The 25,463-nt window shown below is 45.7% G+C and overlaps 1 protein-coding gene across 4 annotated transcripts in view; it reads left to right on the plus strand.

Moving 5' to 3' along the window:
- AP2B1 (adaptor related protein complex 2 subunit beta 1) overlaps positions 1 to 25,463 on the plus strand; it is an 85,530-nt gene that overhangs the window by 54,705 nt on the left and 5,362 nt on the right. For 3 of the 4 annotated variants that reach the window (XM_026861705.1, XM_026861704.1, XM_026861706.1), the window contains 6 exons: positions 4,065 to 4,106; positions 6,009 to 6,155; positions 7,409 to 7,554; positions 10,072 to 10,201; positions 18,481 to 18,565; positions 19,257 to 19,343. In XM_026861705.1, the coding sequence (XP_026717506.1) occupies positions 4,065 to 4,106; positions 6,009 to 6,155; positions 7,409 to 7,554; positions 10,072 to 10,201; positions 18,481 to 18,565; positions 19,257 to 19,343 (637 nt within the window). The remainder of the gene's footprint in view (positions 1 to 4,064; positions 4,107 to 6,008; positions 6,156 to 7,408; positions 7,555 to 10,071; positions 10,202 to 18,480; positions 18,566 to 19,256; positions 19,344 to 25,463) is intronic. The other variant, XM_026861708.1, reaches the window with a different exon arrangement.

Here is a 25,463-nt window from a genome sequence, read left to right on the forward strand (position 1 = left end):
CAGAGCCAACTAATACAAAGTAAAGATGCTGATACAGTTTGGGAAGAGGTGCTGTTTTTGTTGATACAGGGTTGAGCCCAGCCTCTTCTTTAAACCCCTGTGGCTGCTTGTTGTGGCAGGATGGGTTTGGAGGGAATAAAGACGATTTCTGTTTGAAGAACTTTGTGCATTTGGTGGCCAAGGCTCCCTGTTCATCCCATGCTCATCTCTTGAAACTGGCAGCTCTTCATCCTAGACAGGCTTTGTGCTCTTCAGCAAGAGGCAAGCCTGCCAACTTTGGGCTCAGGATCAGGGCTTTGCAGTGCTAGAAGTTCTCTTTAGCCATCAAGTGGTAGCCCACATCCACCCCACCTTCATATAGAGTGTCTCAGCCTGGGTAGTGCTGACAGCTGTATTAACGTGGGCCTCTCCTCCACAGGCTGTTGCCTGCTCTCATGTAAGGCAGGTCCGTGCTGTCCTTCTGACAGAAGTGGCTGCCCACCCATGAGATGAATGGAAATGGTTAACTAGAGCTGCCAGCCCTGGGGAATTGGTTCAGCATCACTTCAGGCCTGACTAATATCTGCTTCTTTCCTTCTGCACTCTGCCTGTCACTCCAGATGGGAGAGGACACTCCGTGGGTAATTGGTTCCTGTTCCCTCTGTCTTCCTCCTTCCCTCTTACTCACACACATCGCTGTTACCATCTCTTCCATCATTTTGAGTTTGGAATAAAGTTAGGTCTTGGGCATCTTGCAGGAGGGTTGGATAAACCAGAGCTGTAAGTTTCTAAATGGGGAAAGCATTGCTGCTATGGGAGGGTGGCAGGCAAGAAAAATGGAAAAAAGGATTTCTCTGCTGCTGCAATGCATAGTGCACCCTGGAGCTGATGTGGAACTGATCAGTTCTTTATTAACTTCCCCCCTTTAATTTCTTGTTGAAGTGGATCTGTTGTCTCTTTGCTTTTGACTGTATAGGTAGAGCCAGCTTTGCCTTTAAGGATGTGGTGAAGCTGCCTGATTCTTGGAGGTTGCTCTGCAGCTTTGTAGCACACATCTGCAGAGCTTGGTCCCAAGCATAGGAGCCAAGAGGGTGGCAGGCTGCTGTGTGCAGACCCCTCCTAGGAGTAAAGCAGGGCTTGAGGAGGAGCAGGTCAGAGCTTCCTGGCATTAGAAAGAGATCTTTTCTACCACAAAGCAGAGATGTTGGGTGCAGTCTAGAAATGTAAGGAGGCTCATGGTAAATTCTGTGAGCCAGTGAGGGTTTTTTTCTCTGTCTTGTAGGGGGTGAGAGCTGGAGTCTCAACTCAAGACAAGCAATAAATCCAAATTCTACTTTTCCCCCAAGGCCTGACAGCTAGGGAAAATGTAAGACTTGTGGATAGCTTGAGGAACCCCAGTATGTCATTCCTTCCCTTCTTCACAGTGAGTGCATGCAGATACCAGTGTATGGGTTTCTTCAAGGTTGGATTCCTAGCCTGCAGCTTCTTATGATAAATGTAGTAGGAAATGGTAGAGTAGTTAACATCTGGCTTGATTATGCAGAATTATTCAGTCATTTCCATAATACCCTTTGTAAAATGCTTGCTGCTTGATAAACCAGTCTTCTTCCTGCTTCAGACAACAGTACCAGAAACCCTCTGTGCATACAGTAATATCTGGAAATAAACTGGTTTCTTTACCTTTCTTTCTTTTTGTCTGGACTTCACTGCCTGTCAGTATAAAGTGTGAAGTTCATCTGCGTGCAAGACTGTGAATAGGGAGGAGGTGTAATAGTTGCATTTATTACTCCTCAGTGAGCCAGTAACAAGATGTAAATGATCTGATGTATTAATCTAAAACATGGCTTGGCTTAAAGAGCAGTCTGTAGAGCAAAACTCTGCTCTGCCAGGCTGTTTCAGTGGGGGACATCTGACAGTGTAATAAGCCCTATTTTATAAGCTCGATATTAATTGGATTTGCATCTCCTGGCTGGCTTCCTCTGGTCTGTGATCAATCCTTCTTTTGACTTGGGTATCACTTTTATCTGTTATGTCTTAAGTAAGCTAAGAAAAATGGCTTGACTTGCACAGTGCACTGCCATGGGCAGCAGGAGAATGGGTGGCTGTTGCAGAAGATGAGGGATGTCCTATAAATTTCTGCCATGACCTCAAGTAGGGATAAAGTGAGTCTCACACAGGAAAAAAGCTCTTAAGGCTTCTTAACAAGAGGCAAATCGTGAGTGATTTGTACTTCTCTAACACCTACTTAAGGTAGCTGATATTGTATCAGGTGGCTCCTGTGGGGACTGGGGGAAGGAGAGATGCCAGGAGATGAGAGATCCAGAATAGCACAGGGATTTGTCAAATTTTACTAGGTTTTTTGGAGGCTGGTTATCATCTATTAAGTCACTGTCTTGCAACTTTGCTGCTGTTCTCAAGGCATTTTATCCTTTTTATCTGTGCTCTGGAGGAGAGAAATATGAAGCTTTATGGTATTTCTTGACCAGTGTAAAATACATTTGCCATGAGATCTCCCAGGGAACAGGCTATCAGGGACCAGAACAAAGTTTTCAAGTCTTTTGTGCAGAGAGAAAAGGCTGGAGCCTTTTTGGCTCTTAAGCACAGGTATTCCTGGAAGCTTCTGCTTTAGCTGTGTGCATTTTTTTTTTTCAATATCTCAACACATCAGTGTATATTTGAATAACATACCTAGAGCCTTTGTTGACGCAGTTTGTCAAATGCTTTTTGAAAGCAAGCAAACTTTCCAAACTCTAATCAAATGGAAAGATCAAAGCCATCTACCGGTTGAGCTATGTTGGTCTGGTCTGCCAGTCCAGCCTTTTCCCCATGGGGCTGGCTCCTGCCTTGCCCCCACACTTGCTTCCTCCTCTGTGCACGTTGCCAAGGCATGATCCTTGTCTGAATGTGACAAGAAAACCTCTGCACTAGGCAAAAAAACTACCATGGTCTTCTGAACAAAAGCCTAGGACACAGATAAGCCTGGAGATGCCTCTGTACTGAATAACCACTGCAGATCCGTGCTTGTTTCCTCCAGGCTATCAGTTATCTGTCAAATGCTTTATAAATATTCACAGGAGTGATGTTGTTGTACTCACAAACAGCTCTTGTAGCCAGCTTTGGAGTCTGTCCTGATCACTGAACGCTCTCAAGTGTGTAGAATGGTGTGGATGTTTAAAAAATGGGCTTTATCACTGAGAAAAGTGGTCTGGATGCTTTGTAAAGGGAGTTCATGGTAGGACAGCTTCTAGGTGGGCTGCACGATGGTTTGGCAGAAGGGCTCCAGAGAGGATTTAGTGCTTACAGAGGGTTGCGCGGGTGTACACAGTGGCTATTTCAGTCACTTCAAACTGTGGCTGTGGAGCTTGGCAGAGATCGTTACTGAAATATCCCAGTGCACTGTAAGGTCTTTTTACTATTTGAAAGGCCCATTAGATCATGAAGCTGGTTTTTTTTTAATATTTTTTTTTTCCTGTCTAAGGGAGGAGAGCATCTTCAAAGAGAAGACAAAGCCCACCTATCTGAGCTGTTGTAATAGCCAGCACATATCTCATTCTCTTTTTCCTTAGCCAGGTGTCAGAGGAATGTAGCCAAGATGCATTGTGTTTTCCCGTAGTTCCTAGCTGTTCCCTAGAAAACTAAAGCTTTCAGGAACTGAGCTTCCTGTCAGTTTTGTTGCTGCATTTCTCAGTTACCTGTCTGGGTTTTGTGGAGCTGCTCAGGACTGTTGGCAACCAGTGAGGTGGGCTGCATGAAAAGCACTTACGCACGAAACGTGAAGAATTGTGCAGATTTTTTGGTGCAGATGACAGGCACAAGAGGGAATGAGTTTTTTGTTCTTATTAACCTGCAAAACACTCCTGTCCACAGTAGGTGTGTGGGGTAGTTCTCCAAATAGCTCTGCTCACACAACAGCCAAAAGGTCCCTCTGTTCCCTGTGCTTTCCCATCATTGCATTTCTGTCTGTCCTGTAGCTGCGAGCGAGACGTGCTCTCAGCAGTGCGGTCACCTGAGCTCCGCTCCAGCCATCTGACACTTGGCTTAAATGAACTCGGTCTTTCTCTCCTCTCTCTCCTTCTGTCTTTCAGCTTGGCAGTGACCTTGGCGGGGGCATTGGAGGAAGCCCGGCAGTAAGTGCCATTCCGTTTTTTTCCCCAGTTAAAAAAGCTGCTCAAAGCTCAGGGTTTTTAAATATAACCTCACCTGTTATGTGCTGGTACATGCTTTAAATCCCCGAAGATGTTTGAAAATGGACAAATGCAACTGAAACACACAGGTTCCTACCTATGTTGCTTTGAGCTCAGCTGTCACCTGGACTTTTCTAAGAACAGCCAGGGCCAGACCTGTTGGCTCTCTCTGCCTAGCTCTTCTTTGTCAGAGCTTTTAGTTTGAGCACCAGCATTCATACTGGCAGTGCCCCAATCCTTGTGCAACTGCTTTGGCAGCTGAATGACCAAGGATGCTTACCTCTCTACTCTCAAAGCCTGGTCTGTTGTATCCCTAACCCAGTGTCACGACAGGCTTGTCTGAACTCAGTGCTTTTCTCCTCCCAAATGCCACGTAAGATTTTTCCTGGACATCAGAATCAGGTGCTCTGAGCTTTCCTACTACGTGTGGTCAGTGCTGAACTCTGCCTGACACTGGCCACCTTCTCTGTGCCTCTGCTTCGTGAGTGTCCTAGTGCCTAGAGCGCTTGCCAGGACATGGGAGATTTTCAGGCTGCTTCCAAAGCACCCTTGGCTTCAAACGCATACCAGCTTCTTCCAGGAAAGCATGGGAAAAGGATGCAAGATGACTTGGAGACTCAGTGGGCAGGAGGGAGTCTGCCTCCAACCCACAGCCAAACGCCATCTCCTGGAGAAAGCTCCAGTCCCTCTTCCCAAGACTGTGTAGCTACTAAATTCAGTGAGGAAAGCATACTCAGTTCTGGAGTGAGGGCTTTTCAGAGACACTTGTTATGGCTGCAGTCATTCTCTCTCCTTCTTTCCCTGTGAATCTTGCATTCCTTTCTAACTTCAGCATGAGGGCAGAGAAGAGCCAGAAGTACAGTAAACCTGTAGCCCCTAGGCAGTACTCACCAGGACGTGGGAGATACTTACTCTGTAGAGATCATACCTCCAAAGCCAGGTCTCTGCCTTCCTGGGAAAACCCACCAGCAGGTCTGTAAAAAACACCAGTCCTCCCTGTCCGAAGGGTTGATTGATAGACCACATCTCAGGTGGGTTCCTGAACACAGGACAGCAGTGGGTCTTCAGACCCAGACTCGTCAAAAGTATTTCAAATTGCCTGCTGTAGTCATTCTGCCTGTTTCTGGGCTGCTGACTGAACCCTATTCTCAAGTATGTAATTCTTCCTGCTCACAGTGAAGAAGAGAACTTGGGAATCTAACTTGAGTGTGACTCTTCCACCTGGAGCTGGGCACCTAAAGGTTAATATTCCAGGTTTGGTGCCCTCATTTTAGTCCTGAGAGGAAAGGATTGTCCTTTTTGCAGAAGGGTTGTCCTCTGGCAGACAGAGACAACTAGTTCTGCTTCATGTAATGAGCCTTTTGGACCACAGTGCTGAGAATGCAGAGCTCTGGCTTTGGGTGGGAGTACACAGTACGGTCATGACTCCCTTACTATCTCTGGATATGCAAAATCTTGCAGATTCCTGAAGACTGACATAGTTGGGGGAAGATTTGAAGCGTTTTTTCTTTTCCCTAGGTTTACTAGGTTAGATCCAGAAAACATACTGTCTTTATGAGAAGAAGAGATGGAGAAGAAATATTCCTCTACAGTGGGAATAGATGACTGGAGCTATAAAAAATGATGTGAAAGCTATTGCATGGTTGAGGTGACAGCCGAGTGTAGGGATTAGTTGCCAAGAGCTTTGGAATTCAAATGCATTATTTAGCACTATTGATAATTCAGCAGGGAAGCTGCAAATGGCTTTAAAATATTTAGGATATTGCCTGAGTTTATGCTTTATTAAATAAGTAGTGTTCTTCATGTGTGTTGTTAATCACTGCCTCTTCTTTCTAACTCCTCCAGGTGGGGCAGACCTACATTCCCTCCTCTGTGCCAGCCACCTTTGCCCCTTCACCCACCCCAGCAGTGGTGAGCAGTGGACTCAACGATCTCTTCGAGCTCTCATCTGGTATAGGCATGGCTCCTGGAGGATATGTGGCTCCAAAGTCTGTACGTAAGGAAAAAGAATGTCCTTAGTGTGTTGCCATACCTTAGGCTACAAGAAGTCTGAGATTGCTTGCTTGTCCCCTTTGTTGTGGGTCTCTGGTGCTACTGGGGCACCTTAGTTCAGCTTGGTCCCATTAGGGATGCCCTGGGTTTTTCCCAGGCGGAGTAATGGTGTGTTGGAGACCATGTCAGGTGTTAGTTACAGACTTCTGGTTTTTTAGCTGTTCACTCATTTTGCTTGTAACACTATTACTCTGAAGAATGGCTTATATAAGATATGAGAATTTCAATTTTGTCAGAGCAGCTTTCCTGGAGACCTACTTCTTAGCAAGTTTTCCCAGGAAACTGAGGGTAGGATACAATTTGCTACAACTTTCATAGCAGATTCGTTTATTTGGAGGAATCCAATGTGACAGTGAAGATAAAATGATGTGATTGCAATGAGCATGCCGCAGTGTAATGCAGATAAATGCTCTGTTAGTGACAGAGATCACAGATGCACTGACTGAAGCATGCTTAGTCTGGAGGGTTCGTGAGATACAGAACATGGTTCTGGTAACAGGCTGTGGAGCAGCTGAAGGGAATAAACAAAAATTAGCACTCTTTTTAAATAGTCAATGGACGAATAAACTTAAGTCATTCTATGAATCTGGGATCTCAAAGTTCTGCAAAGCATGCACGAAGCTTTTGGGTCCTTAGCTATCCTTAGCTACTTACAAGTACAAAACAACCTGGTAATTTTGAGCTAAGTATAACTTCCTTTTGCACCACTCAAATTTGGGTCTGGGTTTTTCCCACGAAGATGATTTAGGAATCCAGAACCCAAACAGCTAATAGTATCAGCCCTGTGATTTTATTTGGTTCAAACTTTAGTATTGTCCTGCCTCTAGTAGCCCAACAAGTCCTGGGAGAAGCCTGTCCATCAGCAGACTTGGTAAGTCGCACATCAGTGTGATGGACACAAGCTTTCACTGTTTCTTGTGCACACTAATGCTGTAGTGTGTTTGAATTCTTACGTGAGTGCTGTGAACAAACACGGATTAGGAGCAACAAGCTTGTTTCTCATCGGTGAGCTTGATCCTTTCATCACCCCATGTTGTATCTTCCCTATAGCATTTCTTTAACGTCTGTGGGCTTAATGTGCCTCTGCAGCTGGATTTCTGAACTCAGGAGTTATCTGTTGATAGGAAAACTGTACTTGTTTTGTTATCTTCAGGACAGATTTTTCATGCTGAATGACATCTCTTGTGTTCAAGGTTTGGTTGCCTGCAGTGAAGGCTAAAGGATTGGAGATCTCGGGCACATTCAGTCACAGACAGGGACACATCTACATGGAGATGAACTTTACCAATAAGGCTTTGCAGCACATGACCGACTTTGCCATTCAGTTCAATAAGAATAGGTAAGAAATCAATGCACTTTGTCTGCTATGCCAAAAAGATTGCATGTTCCTATGAAAGGAGCCGTGTCTACACTGCTACATGCAGGGAGGGCTTTTATGTAGGTTTGTAATGCAGACATGGAAACAGCTGGATGATACAGCCTGTACTCTTCATCACACCCCAGTTGTGTGAAAGGGCTGAAAATACAGACTGATAAATCTATGAGGAAACAGGCAGCAGACGGTCGTGTCGTTCTCCTAGCTCTGAAACAGCATCTGCCCCATTTAATCTCTGCAGAGTTTTAAAGCAGCCTCATGAGTTGTTAGGCAGGTTAGTGGTTTTATAGCCAGTAAGTGCCCTGAGGAAAGAGAGAGCATAAGCAGGCGAGCATTTGAGCGCCACAAGTATCAATCCGTAATGCCTCTACCTCCTGACTTAATTGCTGTGCTGCCCCTCAGACTGTCTGGAAGTACAGGTCTCATTAATAAAGCTATTTGTCAATAAAGAAGTTGCAAGTTAAGAGCCTATGGCACATGTTTTCCCTGTAATTGGCAGCAGAACAATTTTGTCAGAAGGAGCAGCCACTTGAAGGTTTAGAGCATACAGATTGTTCTCAGAAATGTGTCTCAGCCAAAAGACATGACATGGCAGTACAGCTGTGGTGTCTCTCACAAATACCTTTCCTAGTCAGAGAGTTTATCCTGTGGTTTGCTATATATTATCTAGAACAAGGACCAGGCTAGTTCTTACCAAGACTATAAAGAATACCTTGTGACTGAAACGTTCCTCATATTTCTTAATATCCCTTCACTGATAAAGGGTTCTCTATACCAAAGATCCACTGAAACCATCTCTTTAATATCACTTGCCTTGCAAATTTGGGATTTCTTGGGATGAATAATATTTACTTACAAAAGACATTATGCTAAGTAATTCTTGGTAAATGTTCTCCCTGGACTGCTATATTTTCTGGAGAGTTTTGCTAAGCTGCTATATGCAAATGTTTCATGCAAATTGGCCTGAAAAAAAGTCAGTTTGCTTGTGAGGTTTTTTTTTTCCCCATACATCAAGCTGTGTTCTCTAGCCACACCTCTATGGTGGTGCTTAAGGATGTAAGAAGTTCAAATACTGTGCAGTAAAACAGCAGTTTCTCCTTTTGCAGCATATCAGCACACACTGTATACAATCTACTACTATTTGCTTTTCTGCAAGTACTGTTCTCTTGTCACTGCTTTCCACTGTGGCTGGTGCACTGGAAGGAGCTGCAATGGGCTGGCTCTTCAGGTTTTAATATTAAGGCTTGTGCCTGGGAAATTTCTATTGCTTTTTCCCCTCTCCTGCTGTTACTAATCGCATTCACCAGTCTTGGGAAAAAGCATTATTAAAAAAAAAAAAAAAAAAAAAGCTTGAAGCTTGAGCTCTAGTGTGCTGTAATCTCACAGCCACTTAGTGGCAAAATGCAACTTTGTTTTCTGTAAGTCTTAGGGAAAGCACTAGAGTTTCTGTTCCCTGAGGTGAAATGGCTGCAGAAGGTAAATCACATGGCTGGGCCCTGGCTGAGAATATTCTTATTTTGGCTCCCTAGAGCTGAAAACTAAGGAGAACAAAGAATGGCGCAACTACTGGTTTCTGAAAGTATGACACAGCCAATACACGTGTGGCTGACTGTGCAGAGACAGTATCAGTTTTTCAGTGCAGAAAATAAAAATGTACACCTATGTATCTTTCTTCCTGTAAATGCTCTGTCACCTCTGAGCTAATGAATTCTGCTAAAGAGAAACACAGTCACAAGTGGACACCAAAACGATCTTATGCATCTGCACTTCCATCTGCTTTCAAAAAGAAGCTGGTACATAGTACAGAAGTGTTATGTTAAATGTTAGCTGCTTTTCCTCTGCTTCACACTAAGCAGAGGTGTCTGTGGAATGAAATGCCTCTTGGACTGAATGGGCAAGTAAACATTCACTTTGCTATGGTGGTATACATCCCCAGCTGAAGGAGCCTCAAACCAAGCAACAGTGCCAGACGCTGTCATTTGGGATCAGACAGCTGGCTGCATTGATTCATTTGTTCTACAGTGCTCTGTTACAAACCACATACTCCTCCTTGCCTATGTGTTTGTTCTGTGTTGGCTCCAGTTCCTTCTTCCATAGGTCCCAGTGATGTAACAGCCATGCAGTGTGTGATACACTCTACTTGCAGTGCTCTGTAGCTCTGTAAGAGAGTGCCAAGAGGCCTGAGTCTGAGTGCAGGTGCTGCTCCTTACTAGGCAGGCTGTGTGGGTAATGGAAGAGTTCCCAGATGCTGGTTCCCCGGGCAGGATGATGCATGTTGTCAGCAAGATGGACCTGACTGAGTTTCCTGTGCCTTGACCTACTTGAATATCTGCTGTTTTGAGCTGTGCTCCTCCCCTGGAGTAACAGCAGGGGCAGCTCAGGAGTAATGGGAAGATGAGCCAGCTTGTGCTTGGCAAAAGGGAGGTAGGTGTTGGGCAATGCAGTGCTGCTCTCATCACCTCTGTTTTTTCTCTTGCCTAGCTTCGGGGTCATTCCAAGCACCCCACTGGCCATTCACACACCTCTGATGCCAAACCAAAGTATTGATGTCTCCCTGCCCCTCAACACTCTGGGACCAGTCATGAAAATGGAGCCTCTGAACAACCTCCAGGTAAGGACTGTCTCATTCTGGGCAGGGGTGAGATCAGCAGGCGCTCAGCCCAGTTTGTTTGGGCCAACACAATGTGGTAAGACTCTAGTAAAAAAATACTGTCTATAGGGTAACCGGGCAGACCTCATGGATTTAGGCCATGCATCTAGCCAGAAATTCTTCCTGTTCCTTTTTCTAGTCTCTCCCAGAAGGACTGAGGCAGAGACTTCTTGAATTTTATGACTTTTCAAACATCTCAGACCCACCGCATCAGTGTAGATTAAGGTCTTTGTTCAATAACACTCTTCTGTAAACTGGGCATGAGGTTTGGTTGGGCTTAGGACCTGGAGCTGGTCTGAACAGAGAAAGTACATGCCTGTGGTGGAGCAGGCAGCAAGAGCTGTCAGTGAGAATTGAGGCAATTAAAGGAAATGCAGGAAAGATGACAACTGCTGAGTGATTAATATTTCTCTAGTGCTCTTAACTTCCAGGGTGTTTTACAAAGGCATTGGCACATCCCTGCCACAGATAGCTTAATCCAAGGCAAACAAGATGTGTTCCAGGAAGGGCAGAGGAGAAATGACGTAAGCAGCTAATGTTTCATTAATGAGGCTGTTGGGGCATGTCGGGGACAGCATTCCCCAGAAGAGGCTTTTTATCAAGATTGGGCTGCTAATCTGATCTGGGGAGATATTCCCCTCTGGTTTGGACCAGAGACTGTTTTTCTTCCGTCCTGGTGTACTTCAGGGGCCTTGGTCTTCAAAGTTCTCATCAAGCAGACGGTTCTCCCTCGAAGGAGGCTCTTCCCCACTGCTGCCATGTGCAGCCACTCTGGAGCAGAGCTCAGCGAGTGACTCCTGCCTCTGCTCCGTGTAGCTGGCTCCTCCAGGATGGTTTTCCCACTATCCCAAAGATGCAGTTAACTTGCACTGTAGCGTGTCTCACTCGCCTCGAGTCTCCAGGAGATGGAACTAGGTTAGGCTCCTGTAGCGTAGCAGCCCATAGAGGGGAATATTTTGAAGCAGCTCGTGCTCTTTTTAGATTGAGAATGCAATGGATGTTACTATTTATTCTGCCTGAGCAACTGTTTTTTCCCTTCTTTTGACTTCCATTCTGGGGCTTATGACTTATTGATGAGTCTTTGGGCAAACAGCTTGAAATAGCTTCTCTGGCACTCAAACGAGCAGTCCTACACTCCAACTCTGAGCTCAGTCATGCGATGGGGGAGCATGCGGACAGTGAATGAATTACATGTGCTTGTCTTCCACAGAGGGCCCTTCCAGCTTGTGGAAAAGCTGGATTTCTTTTGCGTCCAGGTCATGAAGATGAGGTTGTATCACTGCATTTGGGTCAGCTGTGGTAAAATCTACCTCCTGCTCTGAAGGAAATTTGGAAGTCTCTAGGAGGTGACAGTCCTGCTCTGTCTCCATAACACTGGGGACTCTCTCAACAAGGCATTCTCAAGTTTCTGCTGCCTTTGATCACAAAGGAAGTGAAGTATTTGGGTTATTAAATCTCTAAAGGAATTGGAACACAGTTTGTTTCTTGTACCATCTTCTGCTAGAACAAAGCAAAGAAAACATGCGAGGAAACCTCCAGCTACCTTATATTGAGACAGCGGAGCATTCATTAGTGCCAGACTTAGTTGCTAATTTGCTAGCGCTCTCATTGCCATAGAAGTTGGCTGCCCTTTTACAATTGGGGAAGCTGCCATATGGAGTAATAGTATATTTCTCTGCAAAGAGTTGAATCATGATAGCAGATGCCAAGTTAAAAAGAGCACTCCCCTTACTTTTTTGACAGTAGTGGGTTTGATGGAGATCTGTCATTGCCCTGACAGCCAAGGCTCTGGTTTTGTTTTGTGAGTGCATGTAGAAATTATCTGTCTTGAAACATTCAGAAATCGTTTTGGTGACCTACTTAAGGAACAATTTATAGCATAATATAGGAGTAGAGCATACAAATGTTCTTGTATTCATTGAAGAACCAAAACACTCATCAAGTTGAATTTGCTTAATGCGTTTTTTTCTGAGCTGGAGAACATTGAAGTAGATGCAGGACTGGTTTGAACTGAGGACCTTATGTTCATCTTCTACTCTGGTGGGGCATTTTTGTTTTAATAACAAGAAAAATAAGTCCTGAAGTAACTAAACTGATAGCTTTCAACTTATTGTCATGTTAATTAGAAACTTCAAAGACTAGTTGTACATTCCTTAGGCAACTATTTCAGAAGTAATGAATTCAAGTCTTGTTCAGGTTATTTTTACTACCATTTCTAATCCTTCACCCAGTACAGCTGGTTTAATCTTAACATTTGTAATCATGAAAAGAAACTGAAATATTTGACAAGTTAACAAAAGCCATTTTTACAAGATGAGGAAGACTGAAATATTTTCAGAGGCTTTCTTTGGAAAAATATAACTGAAGTGTCTTCTGTTTGCCAGTCACCTTGCATCTTGTGATAATTGTAGTTATTTATGCGCTGCTAACTTTTGCTGGGGGATGCTCTTGCAGTGCCCTATCAGTATTTTGGAGGCTACCTGGCAGCACGTGCCCAGAGCTGCATCTGCAGGGCATGGCACTTGTAAATGCTAACAAGGTCTTGTCCAAAGGTGTGCAAGAGGCTGCGCTGAGCTTCATGAGTATTTGATAGCTGTGTCTCATTTGCCATCCAGGGAGATGGCTCTAGCAGTTGTACAGACTTGCTTGGGTCCTGTAGTTGCCTTTTCACAAAGCAGCAATACCCCTCTGATGACATGTAGGCTGCTAGGGTCATAGGTAGTGGAAGAGGAGAGTTGGAGTGGGTGAGGTATCTTTGCCACTGTGTGTGAGACCTTGAGCTCTCAAAGAGAAAAATGGGTTCTGAAATAGGAATTTGTGTTAGTGAGGGATATTAACTCTTTCCAGATACCTCTTCAAGTCAAATTTGGAGTAAGAAAATGCCTGGGATGAGAGCCTTTCTATGCTAAAGAGAATTACTGTTCCTAATAAATGGCCTTTTAAGGGCTGTGAGATCAGAACGTGCAGTTTGTTCATTTGGGTACATGAGAATTGCTCCCCTAACCCTGGAAATGGGTGAAGTGGAGCCAGCCTCCTTCTGAGAGCTTTGGAGCTCAGGCCTGGCCTGTCATGGCACGAATAAGGTAATCTCTTCGGTGAGATGGTAACCACTTGCAGGAGACGATACAGTTGAAAACAAGCTGCAGGGACTCCTGGAGCTGTAGTGAGTCTGCCTGAGCCTGGAGCATTGCCATTCTCTTGGGATCCACATTCAGAATTGACAGTCAGCATGTTGCGTTCCCCAGCATTACCTGCTGTCAACTGCCAGGGCTGTTTTTTGTGGCTAGTGAGCATGCAGCTGAAAGAAGCTTAGCTTCAGTTTTTCAAAATGCCTGTAAAATGATTTGGCGAGTATCAAAAGGGAAGAATCTGCCAGCTGCATTTCTTCCTGAAAAGTGACACTTGGAAACAGAGACCTGTCCCTTGCTGCTGAGCAGTGTGAGGTGCAGAACAGTTTTGTTTCTTCCAATGAGTTTGGCAAAACATTGCTATAAAGGCAGATCTTCATTGAGAAAAGATTGGTCTTGCTAATGCAATGGATCGTACTTATCCTTCCATGCTCAGTTCTGCTGTAACTCGCCATCTGCGCTCCACCACTCTTCACTCTCTTGCTTGCAATGCAGAACCGCTGGAGCTCACATTCACAGAAGTGTTATTGTATCTCGGGTCACAAATGCAGAGCTCTCGGTACATCGAAACAGATTTCACACATTCAACTCTCCATAAAAACAAGACTGAGAATCAGCATGAGCAGCAAGTCCAGCCAGCAGATGTTCTCCCTTCAGAGCCCGCTTGATAAATAGCGACGTTATCAGCCTCTGTGTGAGCTGGGTCAAAATGACTGGGCCAACCACCACAGAACAGCCTTGGGTAGCTAGATGTGGAAGGTGCTTGCTTGGATTTATTGTCTAGGTTATTTTTTTTAATAGCCTCTACTGGAGAGGGTCTTATTCCAGCAAAGAAGAGAACCCTCTTGGGAGCAGCCTGAATTAAGGACTCGGATCACAGCTTGGCGTCTGCAGCCAGTTCCTAGCTCAGCTGCAGAGAGCTGTTGGCTTCCCGATTAAAGGCAGGTCTGCCACACGGTACAGCACATTTGATTAAAATGTACATTTTGAACTTCAAGTACAGCCAGGCACACACGAGAGCATAACCCTCCCAGTAACTCGCTGTTCCCTGACCGCTGACGTGAAGCGGCGTGCGGGGAGATGACAGGGCAGCCAGGGGCGAGCACCCAGCCTGGCTGTCTGCTCACAGCTCCGCTGCCCGGGCTCCAGACTTGTGCCTGTAGGTAGAGCATCCGCCTGGCAGCGGCTGTCAAGCGCCCGCAGGATCCTGAGAACCCTACCTGTCAAACAAAATGAAGTGAAGTAGCTAGCACTCCCCGGGGGCATCTGACAGCCAGAGCAGCAGACTGTCACAGAATAAACCATGACCTTGTGCTGGCAGAGGTAAAAAAGGCTCTGCAGAGGAAAGTTCTTCTCGCCTTAACAGTTCGGCTGTTACCAGGCTCTAAAGCAAAACCCAACATGAAGTAAATCCTTAATTTAGTGTAGGTGCTAATGGGATTCCAAGTGGGTATGTTGTGTACTTGCTGCTGATGGAAAGCATCTGTGTTGCTTTCAGACTTGACTTTGAAAGTCGGTTCTTATGCTCAAGTCTGGGATTTAAAGCATCGGAAACCTACACTATTGAAGAAAATAACTTAGCATTGTTCTCATGAGGTACCTCTTCCGCAAAATACCATGTGTTGGCTATCAGAGGGTTGCATGGCAAGAAAGGGTAACAGAAGTGTGCTTATGCTGCAAGGTGAGCAAATACAACCTAGGGCTTATTTCTAGAGGTGCTGCTTCCTCTAGTCAGATTGTGAACAAGTGATTATGAACCCTGTGCCAATTTTTAGTGAGCTCACACCTTTTCAGCAGTGAAGCATCACATGAAAATCTGGTACCTTTTGACTTTATTCCTCAGAAGCTTTGTGGTCTGCTTGACTAAATTCACAAGGTAGTATTATTTTTTTTCTTCCTTTCAAAAAGACCGCAGATGGAAAGCCATTTTTATTTAAAGTGCTTCTGTTTCAATTCTCACATGTCTGAAGCTGAAGGTCATGTTAAAGATTTAGTAGTTCATGTCCAGATTGCCAGGTTAAAGCTGCAGAACCACAGGCAAAGTGGAGGATTTATTGAATGCAAGTGGAGGTTCCTTTCAGGCATACCAAAACTGGAGAGACTTCTCAGCTGCTGTTATCACTTCAGATGCCACTGTTGTCTCAGGCTGATGTTCCCACCTGAGGAGCACTGGATTCTTTTGGTACTCCGTTTCTCACAGGTGCTGCTTTCTGCCTGCAGGTGCTTTTGTAGCCTGTCAGATGGCATTGGATGCTCCTGATATGGCAGTGCAAAGGTTGAAGCCCATGACCTTGGAAGGCTGTTACGAGCTGTCAGGACCTCTTAGCCTCTCCCTGGTGCAAGTGTCCCCATCCAGGTACCTGCAGGTGCCTTTTCATGGCTCAGATCTGGGGGACCACAGCACTGACAGTATATACCGGTCTGTTCAGAGGAAGTACATGGTGTTGCACGATGGAAGCTAGTCTTGAAAAGCTTACTGGGACCAGTCTCGTCCCAGTGCTATAGGTTTAAGGAGACTGTAGCTTTTTCCTTTCCTGTTTGCAAATATTATTTTTAACAGCTGGTTTCTGCACCATTACAGATCCTTGCAAAGTGACACGTGATGTCATTACTGAACCCAGTGATGCAGTTTGGGAGGAAAGCTGGCATGTGGCTTGCTTTTCTTTGCTGAGAAGAAATTGCACTTCAGAGCATCTTAATTGGGTAGCTCTCCAGAGTATAGGCAAAGCAGCTTACTCAGTATGTTTCTGCAAAGTTGAGAAGCAGGTCAGCAGATACCTTTTTATAGCATTCCTATAACTGCAGGGACAGGGTTAGCATATTAATTTGGAGTGTGCCTCTAGAACCGTGACTGGAGAGAAGGCACTGCTTTCCAGCCCCTCTTGTAAGAAACTGCTGTTGTATGGTAACAATTAGCTACAAAAGCTAAGTAATCTCTGTTGTTCTAAGGCAAGGCAATTAATCACTAAATCAGAGTTGGAAAAGATCTTAGGTGATGCAGTGTAGTCCCTGCTACGCTTTGGTTTTCTACAGTTCTTATTGAGAGTATTGTCAAGACTGATTTTAAATATTCCAAGCACTGGAGCTTCTCTCTTCCTCAGGAGAATTTTGTGCTGCTTAATATTTCTCACTATCGAGTTTTCCCAGACGTTTAGCCTAAATTTTCCATCTTCTGGCTCATCTCTATGACATGTGCAAGCATAAGCATCTGGAATGTCTACACTACTGTCTCTTCCCCAGCTGTCCCCTCCCAGACTGAGGTGTGTTTGGCTACTCATCTAGTCTGTTCAATCATATTTTGCAGAGGTGAATCCCTTAAGTCCATCCACCAGTCTGCTTTTACCCCTCTAGCTTTGGTGCCTCTAGCTCAAAGACTAGACACTCCACGAGTATGACACCAGCAGTCAAAGCACGTAACAGCTCCCTGTTACAGGGGACTTTCCATTTTTTCCTAGGTTGCACCATCATTTACATGGCTTTAGCAGGCTTTAAATTAATCCCTTCTTAAGCTGGTTTGCACTGTGGGAATTAAATATTAAGCTTCTACCTTTAGTGATGGCTGAAAGTAGAAACCCCAAAGACTATTACATCTACCTTTCTGCTATTCTTTGCACTGCTGGGACCTTCCCAGTTGCTAGAAGGGTTCATTTGGGGGCTTGGTCTCCTACCTCTTGCCCTCTGGCTTGCATGCATGTGTAATCATCTGACTTGTGTTTGAATTCTCTGGTTTATTCCCCTCCCTTGTCTATCAGCAGCTGTTTTTACTGATATTTAGGGATGTCTTTTTAAACCTGCCACTATGAGACAATAGATTTTTGTCAGCAGGACACTAATATATATAAGTATTACTGTGAACGGAGTTTGTCTTGGCATAAATCTTTGTGGCAGCAAATTTATTTCTTTGGCTCAGCATTTAGCATGGTCTGGTTTGTGTTTCAGCTGGATGACAGATTGGAGAGCTCCTTCTGGAATTTTTCAAAGGAAGGAAGAGCTCAAATGGCTCCTGAAATTCAGGGCTCCCCACACAATCTCAATTCTAGGTCTCTTACAGGCTGTTTCCTTCGTTGCAAGCAATGGCAAGTGTCTGCTGAACGATACTCCCGTGACAGGCTATCACTATCTGGGATGATGGAAGGAGAGTGTGAGAGGCATAGAAATAAGGTCCAGAGCTACCTTTTTCTGTGCTATATTATGACAGTGCATTTTCTCAGACCTCCAGTTTGCTCCTGCTGTATCATCAGCTCTCAGCCTGGGGAAAACTGAAAGTGAGGTTGCTCTTTGTGTGAGCAAAGATTAGTTGGTAATGTGGCAAGCATGGGTGATAAAAGGCAATCCAGTGCATCTCCCAGTCAGTCAGAGTTTAATGACACTGAGAATTAAGTCTTTTTTTAAGTGATCTTTTTTTACCTGCCCTGATTGCTCTGTAGCAGGGCTTTCTTCTTCCAGGAGTCAACACCCAGCACATATTTGCTGTATAGCTTTCACTAAGGTAAACACAGGAGACTTGGGAGATGGCGCAAGGAGGGTGCGGGCAGTAGACCCACTTCAGGCTTTCTAGAAACTGTCGGGGCTGAGATACTACTAACTGAGGAGGTGAAAAATAAAGAAATGGAAGTGAAAATAAAGAATACACAGGGTTCTGGAGCTGGGGAATTATAAGAGTGAGATAGCAAAGAGGGGTGATGAAGAAGCTCATGTGCAACATGACAGACATGATAGTAGCTGTGCACAGCCAAGAGGTATGAATGTACCTCAGAGGTGGAAGTTGGGGGAGGGAGAGGCTGAACAAGAGCAGAAAAGAGCAAGGGTGCTGGCTGTGACCCTGTCAGTGCAATTGGCTCTGAAGCAGCATGGTGAAATGCTCACAGGAGAAGATTGAGCAGCTTTTAGTGAAAATGGAATGAGCACAGAGGGGTGGGACTGATCCTTGCCTGAAACTGCTCAGAAGCTCAGTAACATCTCTCCAGGTAGTCTCACATTCAGAGCTGGCCCCTGCTCAGAGGGAGCACTCCGGGGTGTGTGGGCAGGCCATGAGACTGTGCAAAATCTTGAGATCCCTTTGGACTTCCATCTGATAGAGACTCTTTAACCCTGCTGTTTCTTCTGTAACAGGTGGCTGTGAAAAACAACATTGATGTCTTTTACTTCAGCTGCCTGATTCCTCTCAACGTGCTTTTCGTAGAGGATGGCAAAATGGGTGAGTGCTTTTGGGTCTGTGGTCAGACTGTGCTTGCAGCACCCAGCTGGGTGCAGTTGTCTCATGGCTGATATTCACGTGTACTTGGCCATGACCTTCATGCCAATGCATCTTAGCAGCCTGAACTGATCTGGTTTGATAGCCTGTCCCCGTTGTCCTGCAACTCCGATATTGCCAGAACCCAGGTCCTCTGCTCTGATTCTCTCTGCCAGACAAGGAGTGGATCTGTTTTCTTTGAGGCTTTATTTGGTGTTTGTTTTGTTTGGGGTTTTTCTGAAGGTTTGATTCACTCAAATGGGTCTAGGGTTTAATTCATTTATTCCTGGACACCTTTTATTAAATTGTTGATGGAATTGATTGGGAAGTTGCTTGAACAGCAGCTTTCACTAATGTAATCCTAAATGTGTGGATCTCCATTTTTCTTGTCAAATCCCACCTGTTCTTAGTTTGTAAACAGCTCATATGGTAAAGATTGTCTCTGGTTTGGGGGTTCCAAAATTCCATCAAAGCTTTCTTGCTTCTACAGTGAGACTGGGGTGGTTATAGGGGCAAATCCTGGATCTGTCCATGTCGGGGCAAAATGTGACCAAAAGATCTTTTGTGTGTCTAGCTTGTAACATTCTGCAGTTAATTAACGAATGCTGTGGTCCTGTGATAATCCAGGAGTGCTGATAGTCTTTCTCATTCCTAGAGCGCCAGGTCTTCCTTGCAACATGGAAAGATATTCCAAACGAAAACGAGCTTCAGTTCCAGATTAAAGACTGTCACTTGAATGCTGGTGAGTAGCTTAATTCTACCATGCTGAGAGCACTTTTGATGTATGGTCATTATACAACACTTTACTAGTAGCATTGTCTGTGGCTAATGGATAGATGAACAGAACAGCCTTGGATTCTAGGGCTTGTTTCAGTCAAAAACTTTAGCTGGGTCCCCATAAAAGTGGATCTAAAGTTCCAGATCTTAGATTTTACCTATCTGTTTTTTTTCTTTCATTCTGGACCTTGTATTCTTGGTTTTCTCTTTTTCACTTTGCTTCTCTGCAAAGCTGCTCTTCTAAATAGAGCCGAATATGATGTTGGGGTGGTTCAGCAATCCTGTGCTGCTAGTGTGTGTTTCAGGCAAGGTGTTCCAGCCCTGACTTTAACGTGCTGCATAATCCTGGGCCAGTTACTTCACCGTTCAGCATCTGCTTGCTGCTTTCTGTTGTGAAATAAAATGTTTTGACATCTATGGAGGACAGGCCACGTGAGAAGAGTTTTGGTCTGCTGTTGTTAGCTGCTTTGCTGATGTGTTTTGGTCATACTCTGTCCCATTGAGCTCTGTGTTTAGCTGACTAGTTGCCTCTGTGAGCATCCTACTTGTATGTATGACCTTACCACTGCTGAAGGATGAGGCGAGTGTAAAAAAGGTGGAATGGGGCCAGCATAACAGCTTTGCTCCTGTTCAGGAGGTTCTGGACAGGAGCCAAGTGATTCTACCAAAAGCTGCTGTGTTTCACAGAGGAAAAAAGTGTCTTGGTTACAAACCCCGTAACCTTTTTATTTTCTGTGTCTGCTATTACACAATGAACACCCTCTTGCTTCAATTGCAGACAGAAACCATGGGTCTCTTTGTACTCGTAATTATTATGATTTTGGAACATAAAAGATGGAGCACATGAGAGGGGAAAAAATAGCAGCTGTTGGACCTTATGACTTGATTTTACTGTGGGGTTTCAAGTGAGAACGACCTCTGTTCCTCCCCCAGTCATCCTGCTGCTCCTGACTGAGTTTGGCATAGCCTCTCCCCTTGTGCTGCAGTGCTGCTGCCAGTAGCATCTTCTGCCCCGGCCGTGCCTAAACCACGCTGTCCAGGGCTCTTTGTATCTCAAATCAGAAACCTTGCTAACTTCTCACGTTTGGCACTGGGGTGTTGCAGTGCTGGTTAGCAGAGGATGGAGTCGGGAGGGAGAGAGCGAGTGTGTGTGGCTGGGAAGATGAGCACTGGCGATCCTGCAAACTGGCCCGTGCTCCCTTCTCCCTCCAGAAAAAAATGTTAGAAAGTGTAGTGTGTCAGGCGATGCTCCACATTCAGGGAGGGTTTGCCAGCTCAAGACCAGACTGCTTGCCCGGGCCTGCCAGAATTAGTGATCCTCAGCGGAGAACACGTTACCAGCTCGCAGGGGGAGCATGGGAATGCTGGGCGGTTTCTCTGCGGTGGTATCCGCAGCCGTTGCCAGGGCTCAGATGAGAAGAGGCTTCTCTTGTTCCTTTACCAAGAGCCCTGGCCGCGGGGCCTCTCCTGAGCGCGATCCATCACTCGGGATGCTTGGGGGTGTGCAGGATCTGCCAGCCTCTTTGGCTTATGTACGGGAGAAAGTGGGTCATGTCTCATAAACAGATTTCAAACTTCCATCCGCTGAAGCTTCTCTTTTTGTATTTCCGCTGCTGACACCTCCTCCCTCTTGTGACTATACTGTCGGTTTCTTTCCTTGACCACCTGGGCTTCAGCACGGAGCAGGCCAATAGCTCGCAGGAGGGAAAATTAGGAAAATCTTGTGTGCTTGTCTTAGTCCCTTGTATTTTAACTACCAGTGCAGCCCTGACACAGTCTGCTGCTCACCTTGATTTCATCTCAGCAGTAGCCTCCTCTAGCACAGACCGTCCTAAGAGCATCAAGCCTCACCTGTACAAGGATCAGCCAGACCCCACACCCTGTGGAGGGCTGGGCTTCCAGCATCCTCAGGGATGGAGACTTCTCGCAGTGTGGCAAGTGGCTGGTTGTGCACACCAGGGCAGAGGTGAGATAAGCTGGATGAGCTCTAACAACAGCTGAATCCATCTTGCTACTACTTTATACCAGGGCAAGGGTACGTGTCTGGCCATGTGCCGCAGCAGGGCAATAGTCTTTCAGGATTCACAATCTTCACCATTTCCATCCAGTGAAAATAGCCTTGTTTTAAGACGCCTCCTTTCTTCCAAGAATAGCAGCTCTGGGTATAAATCTTCAGGAACTTTTTCCTAGTGGAGGAAACACTGGTTCACATTCAAAAGACTCTTGTAGGAGATGCCTAACCAGAATAAAGCCCTCGACTTGGGCTGTCGGCGGTTCTATTGTTCACCGATGAAATACTGCTGCGTGCAGCTCTCGTATCACTGCATAAAACAAGGTAATCAACGGCTGCCATGGCAGAGCTCTGTAGAACAAAGTCTGCAGATTTCAACAGCTCCTAACTAAAACTTAGGAGACGCTGGGTTTTTTCAACCCTTCAGCACAGGCTAAAAGCTCCTAAGCGCCGCCGGCACGGCAGAGGTGTGCGGCCGCCATGTGAATCGCTCTCCCTCCTCTCGCGCCCGCTCAGATCAGTAATTCATGCCTAGTGTGAGCCCACCCACTTGGCGACGAGTTGCCGTTGAGGCTCGGGGATGCACTGTGCCATTCATGCTTTGGTCGAACCCATTCCAGCCCAGTGAAGCTGTGAGCTAAAAATACCTCTGCTCCCAGCTGATGTGCCCTAATCGCAGCACTACCAGCCGCTTCCGTAGAGCCGCGCGGCTGCAGCAGGCGTCGGACAGATGGAGCAGAGCGTGGCTGCTGCTGGGTGGAGGGCTGATCAGAAGTGTCTGGCTTTTCATCTCCAGGCTGCAAAGAGCCTTGGCTTTCCTGAGCGCTCAGATCTGTGCTGTTTCTGTACTGTGTGAGAAGTGGGGCTGAAGTTACGTGCTGACATGCAGGAGGCACTACCAAACAACTAAATGGGGGATGCTGATTTTCTTCAAGGGAGAAACTGAAATTTGAATTTCTTTAAACCAATGTGAAATGGGCTTGAAACAGGGATTTTTTTTTTTTAGGGGGCTGGGATTTTATCTGTCAAGAAAACAACTTGTGCATTTCTTGTACATCCAGGGCTGTCTGTCACTGTACAACTGTCACCTTACAGCACCTCCTGTGTAAACTGCAGGCTTTTTCCTGGGTTATTTCTTTTGTCCCTTCAAACAAAACCGAGATAAACAAGAGCTTGCCACTCTGATCCCTGTTTCCAGCATCTTTCTCTCAAAAATACCCCAAACCCCAACAAACCAAGTCCTGGACCCTTGAAGGGAGTCCCAGTGACTCGGAGAGAGATGAGTGCTTAAGGGATTTGGGGCTCAGGTTCCCAGCAGTGAGAGCTGGCGCTGGCCTGAGGCTGTTCTTCAGGGCTGGAGCCATATGGCCGTGGAGAAGTGAGTCCCTCTGGAGTTGTATTGTGGGGCCAAGGTGTACTAAGGATGTGCTGCACATCTTGAATTCATTAGAGCTATTTCCTGCATCTGCCTCTTAGGAAGGGGTTCTGATGGTGCTATGAAAGACAACTTGTAATCAAAACACAAGGTCATGGTTATACCACAGAATTCTCATCTCTGATTAATCCAGTGCTAAATTAATTGATTTGGGGGATTTTTAAAAATGAAAATATAAGAATCTAGTGGATGAAAATAGATTCCTAGACTGTCATAGCTCAATCTGGGTGCTGGTGGTACAACTATACCAACTGAGGTTTCCCTTGCAACTGAGCATGTGCAAAAGCTCAGTTTGCCTTGTTTACACTGTATTTTCAACATGCTAAGTTTCATTAAATTTTAAAAGGACCGCTACATTAAGCTAAGATATGCAAATCACATTAGCTAAATGTTTTTCTTTTTTTAAATTCTGCTTACCCAAACCCACAGAGTGAAAGAGGACAAGCTGACTTGCACATGGAGATTGAATGCCATTAAATAGGAAATTAAATAGGAAGCAATTAGTTGCTGTGCTGTTCAGCAGTTCTAGGAACTTTGGGTTTGCTTGCTTATTACTGGTCCACAATTTGGTGTGAAACCACAGCTTTAGTATTTGGAGTTGAATATGGCTTTGTTGGTACGCAGTGGTCACTTTGTTCCTCCCACCACCCCCGAGTAATTTATTAATGCTAGAACAAAGAGAAATTGGATTTTCTTGGTAGAACAACCTGGGGGACAATCATACATAAGTTTTCCCAGTATGGTTTGGTTTTTTTCTTGTGTGTGCAAATCTAGTAACCTGATTGTTTAATATAGAACTCATGCATATTATGTGTCTTGTAATAAATGTACTGTCATAATATTGACCAAAGTGCCTCCCTGCTGGGTCAGAAACTGCAGATGTTTGGTATTTGAATGCAACCCAAAGGCTGGATGCTCAGAACCATTCAGGTGTTGCTAGAAATGGCATCGTGTTGTTTTCAGCTACCACAGCATAAAACACAGTTGTTAAATTCTACTTCCTGATACTCAGTGCTTGTTGCAAAATGTCACAAAGGTCCCAGTTCAAAAAAAGGTATATTGTGGATGTTGATTCTGAGCTGTGTGTGTCCTCTGTGAAAACCCCTCTTGTTGCCAATTGCTCATCTTGGCTGTTTTGACTTTGGAAGTGAAATTCTTAAGCTGTATGGGATTTAAGCATGTCCTTTGCTTTACGCAGAAGGAAAGTGTTGTTAAAAAGAATTGGATTACTTCAGTGCAAGGGAGGAGACCTTGTGCAGCTGTTCTTCCCTGCGTGCCTGTGTTTCCATGTGTGCTATTTAGTTGTTGGACTGAGGTAGGGTAAAGAATTCTGTTTAAAAAGCAAAAGAAAATGAAAACAAACAAACTGAAAAACTCCACGGATAAACAAAAAGACTCAACCCTGGAAGATGGACTGATGTCAGGCTTCCCTGGCCTTGGTGAGGGGGAAATCTTACTGTATCCTTACATTGTGCTTCAAGAGGGTTTTGAGAATAAACATTGAGCCAAAAGAAAAAGCCCTGCAGAAAGATGCTTAGCAAGGTCGGATGTAGACTGTGCTGGCTTGTAGAAGGGCTCATGTGGCTCTGGTTTGCAGTCACCAGACCCGATGTGTGCGGGGAGATGCGTGCCCAGGCAGCCCGGCTCAGCCCTCCTGCCTGCGCTGGCACCAACCGGGACTTGGCTGGGTGCTGCACGCTCGCTCAGAGACCAGCAGCCCCCTTCAGAGCTGGCCTCAGCTCTCTGCTCCCAGCAAATATCTGCCTTTTAAAATTATTTTTTTTTTAAAGACTGTGCTGTCACATGGCATTAGTGGTCCTGCCTTCAGCCAGGCACAGCCTGGCACTGTTGCTTAGCAACTCTGCCCGATCTCCAAAATCCAAAATGCTGATACTGGGGAGCACAGGAGGGATGGGAGCTGCTACCTGGGGGGGAAAGGGAGAATAGGCTCTTGCCAGTCTCCAAATCTGTGCTGAGAGAGGGGGCAGGAGGAGTCAGGTAAAGCCAAGCATCAGCACTCCAGCCTGCTCACGACTGCTCTGCGTGTCTGCCTGAGACAGGGTATATTTTGATGGGGTTTCTTGCACTCTTCAGAGGGTAACTGAGGTCAGACAGGGAAGGTGGAAAACAGCGGAGTTGCCCTGCCTCAGTTGCCCTCCCTGTACCCCACTACAAGCACATCCCTGCTCAGAAATCTGGCAGCCCCAGCAGTGGCTGTTTAAACTCCAAGAGATGCCGTCATGCAGTTGAAGGCTTTGGCGTAAGAGCAGCTGCTCTGCAGCCCCGTCTCATTCACTGTGCCCCCAAAGGGCAGCTCCCCAGGCAGCGGGAGCCGTCATCCTGTGTGATGGGAGAGCAGCCCCACAGCTGCCAAATACAGCTTCCCGCTTGCAGCCTGGCTTCTGACCCTGCACCCACTCTCCCCAGGCAACACCTTTGCTCTTGCAGCATCCCCCAGCGGAGGGGGAGGCTGCTGCTGCCAGGTACAAAGTTTGCTGGAGAAAGTCTCAAACCCTTGTCAGCACTTCCACTTCTAGGATACGTGTCCAGAGGGGCTTCAGACTGATGAGGTCTAACCACAGCCTGTTAAAAATGAGCAAACAAAATGACATTTAATATCAATGTCCCTTGCAAATATG

Source organism: Athene cunicularia (genome assembly GCF_003259725.1).
Source record: "Athene cunicularia isolate RWA chromosome 19 unlocalized genomic scaffold, athCun1 chr19_part1, whole genome shotgun sequence".
Lineage (NCBI taxonomy): Eukaryota > Metazoa > Chordata > Aves > Strigiformes > Strigidae > Athene > Athene cunicularia.